At 31.8% G+C, this 9,490-nt stretch overlaps 1 protein-coding gene across 1 annotated transcript; it reads right to left on the bottom strand.

Moving 5' to 3' along the window:
• Positions 1-6,643: 6,643 nt before the first annotated feature.
• LOC107422584 (uncharacterized) lies at positions 6,644-9,165 on the bottom strand. Its single transcript, XM_048478213.2, has one exon. The coding sequence runs from the start codon at positions 7,310-7,312 to the stop codon at positions 6,968-6,970; it is 345 nt and encodes a 114-aa protein (XP_048334170.2). The 5' UTR covers positions 7,313-9,165; the 3' UTR covers positions 6,644-6,967.
• Between the last annotated feature and the right edge of the window lie 325 nt (positions 9,166-9,490).

Here is a 9,490-nt window from a genome sequence, read left to right as displayed (position 1 = left end):
ATTATTATTATTATTTATTTATTTTATTTTTGTTTCGGGTATGGGATGTGATGGAAATTGAGAATTATTGTCTAGAAAAAGAATGCCGAAGCTGCTAAGCTATTCCTAACAAATTACATAATAATAATTTGAAGGTCGGGTTAGAAACAAATAGTCTCATGAATTTTATGGTTTTATAAAGCTGACCTTTAAGTTCTATTCTATCTTCTCACCCAAGAAAAAAAAAAAGAAGAAGGAATTTTTATTCTTTCTTGGTATCAAATATAAACCCTGAAATTCATAAATATCATTTCTAATTATAAACCCATATGTTCAAAATAGAATTTCTTAATAGTAGCCCAACTGTATATATGCGTATCCAGTCAGCTAGGTCCCTATTGCCTTGTTCGGTGGAAGTGGTGGCAAATCCAATGGCGGCCACAAATAACAATATTCACTGTTGTTGCTAAAATTAACCAAACAAGCACCATACCATCTGATATTCCACACACAATCATGGCACCGGTCTCTTCTAGCTTTATAAATATCAAAATAGTAAAAATTGCCTTCCCATTTGAAACTGCAAAAGAAGAGTGCGCTTCTTATAATATTGGGTCTGAAATGGAACTCAAACACATCTCCATAGTGAAGAAGATGGAAACCCAAGTCATTGTCCTTGGACTTGCAATGAACCATTAGATCTGGGTCGTCTATTTCCAATGCATTGACTATTTCTACATGAACTTTGCCTTCACTATTTTTGGTTGTGATGGCCAAAATGAAGAATAGTACTATTGGTAGAATATTCAGAAACCGACCCATCTTCGCGATTGTTTTCTTGGGGTTTTAGAGCTTATAAGCCTTATATGGCCCATATATTTATTTATAGGATTGTGGATCGATGAAAATTATATAATAAGGGGTGAAGGAAACCAAATTCATGTTTTTGATGTGAAGATATTGGTTTTGCTAATGGTTTATATGGATGAACTTGGCATATTGGAAACTATAATTTGAAGTAGGTATACGTTTTAAGTGTCTTCAAGAAATCATCCAATGTATTTTTGATGTAAGGGTTGAAGGATTCAAACTCAAAATGATTATTGATAAAACAGTAATTTGATCTCGTAACTGAGCTATCCTGCATGCAGGGACAAACATTTTATATCTTTAATGCATTGTTTAGGCTTTTTTGTTTTGGTAAAGGCTATAATAGGCTTTTTAATTTCAAATGCATATGGTGTCTCAAAAAGATCATAAATATTTCTTGGTTATGTTAAAATCATATTCAATGACTTAATTAATAATTAAACTTTTTTAAAAATGTTCATGCCAAGAGAAAAAAAAAAAAAAAGACTAATTTACTTTTTGGAAATGTTTCATTGGACCTCTAAAGTTAGCACTAATTTCATTTTAATCCCTCAAGAGATGTGCATGATAGTATTCTAAAGGGTATGTGTAACACCCTGTCCTGAAGTACATCGGAAATTTTTTTTGCGTTGATCGAGATTGGTCGGGTTTGACTGTCGTTGACCGAAAGGGGTCAAATTTTGACTTTTGGTTCTGGATGGAATTTCTCTTTGACCGAGGTGCCTTGCAAAGTACGCATCGACTTGAGTCCATAGACTAGTAGCACATCGAAAACGGAGCTACAGTTTGAAAGATATGAGCAAAACAAGTTGAGGTTCGAATTGTCCAACGAGTGTCCGAGTTGACTTTTTGTTTGTGCAAATTTGAGCTTTGACTCATGTACGATTGTAAAGTACTCGTCGATATGAGTTCATAGATTAGTGACACGCCCGAAACGGATATGTGGTTTACAAGTTATAGATATGCAAAATTTTTTTTAAATACTGTATTATTTTATATATATATATATATATTTATTTATTTTCTTTTTTCCTCTACCCCACGTGGGGAAAATGCCCCATGGGCCTTCTCTTTCTTCTTCTTCTTCTTTTCTTTTTTTTTCTCCTTCCCATCAATCTCTCTCTCTATCTCGGTCTGTACCATTTTCGACCACCGGATGGCCACACGCGCCGGCCACCAATGAAGCCCAGTCGTCGGCTAGCTGAACTACCAAGTTGGCGGTTAGCATTTTGATTTTCCGGTGATTTCGTTGTTTTCTGGCCAATCCAGTCCGATTTCATATCTTATTCCCCCTATTTTGGACCTCTTGAGCTTGATTTTCAGCAGCTCAATTCCCTGCTGTTTGAGAGACACGACAAATTGAAGTTTGGAAGAACCTTCCGTCCACTTTCCGGCCACCTCCGGTCGAGTTGAGTCCAACGAAGGTCGGTAATGTGATCCTCGTCCCCTTAGCTTTCCATTGATACCTTATTTACGAATTTTGGACACCGTTTGTGTTAAACCCCCTGGGTACTGACTATTATTTATCCGAATAAAATATTAATTTATTTGATCCTGTGTAATATTATTATTCTAGAAGCACGTATGAGTAGTAGAATTGATCCTATAGGAGATCTTGGTTTATACGTATGCTTGAGGTGAGTGACTCACCTTTAAAGTATTTTCGGGAGTTAAATTGTGAATATTTTATATTAATTGAATATTTTGAAAATGTATATTTATGAGAATTTTGATTATTGTGGATTTTATGAGATTTAAATGACATATTTGATTCAAATTGGTTTTTGAAGATTTGAGAAAGAAATATTGATTTAAATAATGTTCAAAAATATTTATGCCATCGGAAAATTTGTATATTTAAATTGATGGAATTGAGAGTTGATGGATTTGAAATTGATGGAATTTATGCACATGTGGATTTCTATGCGGATTTCAATGCGGTTTTATTTGTATTAAATTTGAAGGATGTGAAGAAAATATTTATTTAAATGTTATCACGCATTGAAACAATGGTGGGAAAATTATTTTATGGTATTGAAAAAATATTGGATATATATATATATATATATACATCTTTGGATATTAAGATGATGGATTATTTGATGAATTGAAATTGTGGGTGTTATCCTTTGTTTTATAAAAATTGGGAATTGGTATATATATATATATATATGGTTTATTTAGACGCACCCATATAGTACCGGCGTTCTGTAGTTGTGGATGTGATTAGTGTTCTGGTGGAGTGCGATAAGCGCGTAGGTTTATACTCTCGCGTGGTTTCCATCAGACCGAGGGCAAGCAAGTTTGATATTGGCCATAGCCGCCCCCCTTCCATGGCCGGGATTGAGTTTTTAGCATCGGCGTTGCTAGGATGCCAGGGCGGCCTGGATGCCTGTTTTCTCTTTATAATCTCCCTGCCAGACGATGCCTTGGGACGCTGGGTACTGTAGGATAACACTGGTATATAGTATGATATATCAAGTTATTTTTCTCCCACTTGATTATCAAAGTTAAATATTTTTCAAAATGGTAATTGAAATAAAGAGTGTATATTGTGTTAAATTTTGCTTGGTTAATTTGATTGTGCTGAATTCATCTAATATGAAATTTGTTATTTATTTATTCATTTATTTAGATGTGATCTTATTTATCTTGTGGTAATTTACTATAAATTCAATTAATTGTTATTAATATATTTTCAAGGTAAATTTCAATTCTTAATATTTGCTGCTGTTTGCATTTATTCATTTATGATGTCCTTACTTTTCGGAGTATATAAATGTTGGATTTTGTGAAATGCTTTAAAAATGGGAACTTTTCCAACTGAGTGAGTTGTGAGAATTTTGAGAGCAAGAACATCTTCAAATAATAATAATTATTATTATTCTAGCATTTTTAATATTATGGTGTAGCATATCGAATCACTCACTGAGATGATTAGCATCTCACGTTTTTAAATTCGTTCCCTTAGGCACAGATTAGTAGACGTTGACGTCCGAGGCGAGCTCGACATCTTTCCGTTGAGGACAATTCGAGGAGTTCTGTCTTTCTTCATTTTCCTATTTCCTATCCTGTAATATTTCTTTCTTTTCTCTGTTGCCACAACATTTATTTTCGTGTTATAACTCAAATGCTCTGTACTGTATTGGACATTATTAAATAGTTATTGCATAGATCCCTTGTTTATTATTTATGAAGTGCTGTAAATTTGTGGAATGAATTGTAGTAAGGTGGGAGAAATAAGGGGACATCTTTAGAAGTGCGTTTTTCGTATAGGAAATTTTGTAGTAAGTCCAACACTTAGGAGAGATGCTGCCGGATTTTCCTTGGAAGGTTCGGTAGAATTGTTCTGGGATCAAAGCTTATCTAGGGTTCTGGTAAGGAATTTTAGACGGATCCTGACGATATGAGTGAAATAATAAAAAGAAAAATAATCACTATTTGAATCTTGATGGAATATTGATAATATTTTTAAAATCAGAATGATCAAATAGTATTGAAGTGAAACTTTAGGGGAGAAGAATGAAATTAATCCCTTTTTTTTTTTTTTTGGGACTATATATAGATTGTTATTAGACTTATACATTTTAAGTAGCTCTTTTCTATCCTTAACATATTATTGTTACTTTTTAGTTTTTATCCATATTGGCATAGGCCAAAATTTGTATTTTTATTATGTTGTATAAACACAAGGGGAAATTTATGAATCTCATTTCTAATTAAACCACGTATTTTTAAAATATAATATTAAAATGTTGTAATAAGCCATCAAAATGAAGAAGAAAAATCTTATCCATCACTATAATTTGTCACTTTGTTTGCAATACCACCTTATAAAATACAATATATTCATTAAAAATCTATAAAATACAATAATTTCATATTCAGTTCCAATTTGAATCACCTGTTCTTTCCACCTTACGTATTGATTCTTATTTATAATTATTTTATAAAAGTATACATTCATAACGTCAAGTGATAATTTTCTTTCTATCACGACAAATCCATATTTAACATGAAGAATATTATTTATCATTATTGGTGAATAATCACCAATAAAATTTACATCGAAATAAAAATTTAAACATTTTTAGAATTTTAATATAAAAATAATCAAATTAAATAAACAAATTAAAATTTATTATATAAAATAGTAATTATCACCGATGATAAAAACATTTAATTTTTCAAATCCAAATAAAGAAAGCATTGCCCTTTAAATGGGAAAAAGACATATTTAAGAATCTCAAGCTAAAATTCTCATTTCCTGCACTAAAAAAATATATTTTTTATTTTTCTTTTGTAGACAAATTTAAGAATCTCAAAATTTAGCCTTCAAATTTCCACAGTATATAAACCAATTTCAATGATTTTGGATTTTATTATTTAAAAAAATAATAAATTGATATTGGATTTTATTCAAACATGGAATTCGAATATATATTCTCAACTCAAGTACATACTTTCTGCTAATTTGCACCAAAAAAAACAGAAGAAAAAAAGTACCTCCTTTTTGCTGCATATATAGATTTTACATTATAGCTGGCATGGCAATTTAGTGTACTTTATTAAGTGCCTACTAACTCTTTACCTTACATATACAAGCTTGTAAGTCACATATGTATGAGTTATGTTTTTTTGGATCATATTCTTAATATAGGATTCCTACTACTTATGAATTGTGTTATTTAGTTGGATAAATGAAAAATTTTAACACTTGTAAGAAACGTTGCTAACATAATATGAAACACGCACGCACGCACGCATGCATATGTATAACCTTTTTACTATGTGAATGTCCGTGTTTAACATGTGAATATACTTTAAAGGTAACGGTTTTTTAAGTAAAATAAATTCATCTTCAGAAGATAATATTGATGATAATTTCTTCAAAAATCATTGCTTTTACATATTTCTGTATCCTAAAATAGTATGAGCATTCGCATAGTAGAAAAACTACATATATATATATATAGACCTTACAAGGACCGTCGGGTTTGACATGCCATACACACCAATGACACCAATCTCTCCGCGCTTTGTAAATGTCAAAATAGTGAAAATTTCCTTCCCATTTGAAACTGCAAAAGAAGAGTGTGCTCCTTATAATATTCGGTCTGAAATGGAATCCAAACACATCTCCATTGTGAAGAAGATGGAACCCGATGTCACTGTTCTTGGACTTGCAATGAACCATGAGTTTTGAGTCTGGTCCCAAATCATTGTATATTTCTACATGAACTACGCCTTCACTACACTTGATAATGATGGCCATCACAATGAAGAACGTTAGTGGAACTAGATCAAAACGACCCATAATTATGATTGTTTTCAGGATTGGGTTTTAGGATATCATCTGGCCCACATTTATATATTTAGGATAAAGGAAAGTATGGGAGATGTAAACCAAATTCATGCCATTGATGTGAAAATATTGCGTTTTAATATTGATTTATATGGATGAACTTAGCATAATGGAAACTACTTTTAAGTAGGGTTTACGTTTTGGGGACTAGATATATATATTTTGATGTCAAATTGGTTTCTTTAATGCATTGTTGTTATATAAATGCTTTTTAATTTCAAACAGAGATGGTGTTTCAAAGAGATAATAAAATATTATTTGGTTATGTATGTTATTGTCATGTTATTATCCATATTCATATGTTCTTTTATTTTCTGCAGCAAATGATACTCATAAAGATAAAATGAGGATTTTTCAAATCCTCACAAATATACATACAAAAGTTTCAAAATGCTGTACTAGTGAAACAAAATGATGGGTTTATTTTGATTTAAATAAATGAATTATATCTGCCTTTTGGTTTCAAAAGAAGCTTTAAATAAGGTTGTACTTAAAATGACTCAACATGGTGTTGATAAAAAACATGTCAATCCAACAAACAGTCACAATCTACAAAACCTTTTACAAAAGAAAATCACAATGGAACAGCATCAGAAACACAAACCCCACCATGCATTTCTTCCAATGGATCTTTCCCCAAGTAGTTCTTCCATACCAAGAATGAAAATGTTCGGAAGTAAGTTTTTTCCAAGCAAAATTTATCATTCAATGTCTTTTCTTTTTTCTTTTTTTTCCCCCTTCCTATCGTCCAATTTAGAGTAGCTTCAAACCAACTGCAATCACAAAATCAATGACAGCTTTAACCTTACCATGATACCTCTGTTCTCTCTGCAAGTGGACAGAAATTGCAGGAATGTTCTTGAGCAGCACACGCTTACCCAGTACCTTACCGATCTTTGGAGCTGCAGCCACATCCCCTGAAGATTCCATACTTGCTCTCAAAGCTCTTTCCTGAGAACTCGGAGAAAAGGCTACTTTCGCAGTTGGCATGTGGATTACCTGAGCATTCACATACTTGTTTGTAAAGTTCATCTTCAGGACGTGACGCTTGAGATACTTTGTGATATTAGGTGCTTTAACCGGCGGGGGAATAACCATCTCTTTTCTGCAAATGAACCATAAATATAAATGTAGGAACAGAGAGGTATAGCTCTCAATTATGCTAAATTATTTGACATTTTTGTGATTAGAAACCGGGTTTATATTTAAGCATTTTAGCTCTAGAAGTTTGGGTTGCGAAGAAGTTTAGGATTTATAAGTCAATTACGATACGGAAGAACACATTTTGCAGCCTGAAAGTTATATGTGCTGGAAATTTGAAACTGCAAGCAATTTAATGATTTCCAAGGACAAATCATGGGATCAAAAGGTTGTGGAAAATACTTGGAATGCGGTTAGTCAAAAGAAAAAATCGGAGGTTCAAAGAGTTGAATGAAAGGAAAATCTTGGCATTGCTCTATTACAGTCAACAGTAACCCATGAACAGTACATAAAGAACAACAAGACATAAAAAGAGAAAGAGTGTGAAACTGACCTTCACACTAGAAAAACTCAATTTTTCTCAGAGGTTCTAAACCTTTAACTAAAATGAACCATATTGTTAATAACTCTTAATAATTACATAGTAGAAATATCCATTAATACGGTAACAAGTACTTTTAACACCTAATGACACATTCCTAAAATGCTTTGAACTTTCACAAGTCTCTAATAAACCTGCTGAACAGGGCATTTTATTCTTAGATCTTCTTTTAATTTATAAAAAATCCATAACTCAAGGGTATTAGTATTCCTTGATGTTCGGGTATTCAAAGTTCAAACATGTGGACCTTTTCTTCTGTTTTGCTAAACATGTAGACCTAATGAACTTCTTTTTACATAGATTACAAAATATACAAAATGAGGCTGTCAGCTACTAATTATTTGTTTCTGGATTGATGATTTATCTTGGTACCCCAGACTCACAAACAAGGACTTAAAATGAAGGAAGATAGCTTGATGGAACTTCATTAGGATTTCTTCCTTGTTTTAATTAATCATCAACACCTTTTATGTCCCGTTTACCAAAAAGAAAAACACCTTTTAAGTCCTCATCAGCTACCTCTATTATTTAAAACACCTAAACAAAGATTTGTCTCTGTTATTTTCATTTTAATTAAATCTTTTACAAACAACTAAAATTTTTAATCTTTATGTCACTGTGAAATTTTTTTATCATAGTTTCCCAGAAAATGCTTATTATGGGTTAAAAAACATGCCTAGTTTTGTATAAAATAAACTATGGTTTTTGGTTTGTTATGGTGCAGTGATCCTAAGTGCTACTATTTTCTAAGGTTGTGATAAGGAAAAAAAATAATAATAATAAAACAAAAGAATTATATGGGTTGTTTGACTAATTAGCATAGGAACATTGCAATTGGGATATTTTAAGATTCTAACGTTTTCCAACTTCCTAAAGCAAACATGGGAAGTTACAAATAGGTTGAATTGACAACTGACCAGCATTTACTCTCCAAAACAGATCATTAATGCTAAGGAAAATAATTTACACGAAACTTCACAATTTCTCAGACCCCGAACAAGAATTCATAGACCACTTACATATACTCATGACATTGAAAAAAAGGAAAAAGAAAAAAGAATCATCACTAAACCATGTGCTTGTATAATTACCAAAGATAACCAACAGAAAAAGTCAAAAGAAAAAAGAAAAAATAATCCCCGAAAAAAGTTCAAAAGAAAAGACAAGAGAGGAGTGAAGAAAGAAATAAGCGGAGTATGTACCTCTGCCAAAATGTTCTTTATTCCGAGTCCGCGATCCTAAACTTGCTTTTGCCTTGAGAAGTTATGGAGTTAGAAGATAGCAGAGAAAGAACCATTTCGCAATCTAAGTAAGGAACAGCAACAAGCAATATTGAAGAAGAGAGAAGCAAGTCAGTCAGTGAGGAAGATGAAGATGCACAGCTACGGGTGCGTAAATCACTGAAGCTTGTACTTTTATTTATCTATTTTTTTTTTCACTTTATTTTTATTTTTTTGTGACCCAATTGTGATTGGACTTATAAATTCGACCAAATGCATTTGTTGATGACCAAATTACCTTCTTTTTTTTTTTCAGTAAAAGTAACAAAGAAAAAATGTAGGTGCTAATAGATTGATAAGGAAATTAATATTTTAATTTAAAAAAAAAAAAACTTTAAATTCTGATTAAAAAGAATAAAGATTTAAGTCTCATTGATTATGCATAAGTTGTGCCTGTAGAATTATAAACATCGA

This window comes from Ziziphus jujuba, chromosome 3, assembly GCF_031755915.1.
Source record: "Ziziphus jujuba cultivar Dongzao chromosome 3, ASM3175591v1".
Classification (NCBI taxonomy): Eukaryota; Viridiplantae; Streptophyta; class Magnoliopsida; order Rosales; family Rhamnaceae; genus Ziziphus; species Ziziphus jujuba.
Note: the sequence above shows the minus strand (reverse complement) of the source record. Positions and strands in the feature narration are given on the sequence as shown.

Excerpts from the sequence above, each read along its gene's own strand:
- LOC107422584 (XM_048478213.2), bottom strand. The coding sequence starts at position 7,312 with ATGGTTATTCCCCCGCCGGTTAAAGCACCTAATATCACAAAGTATCTC.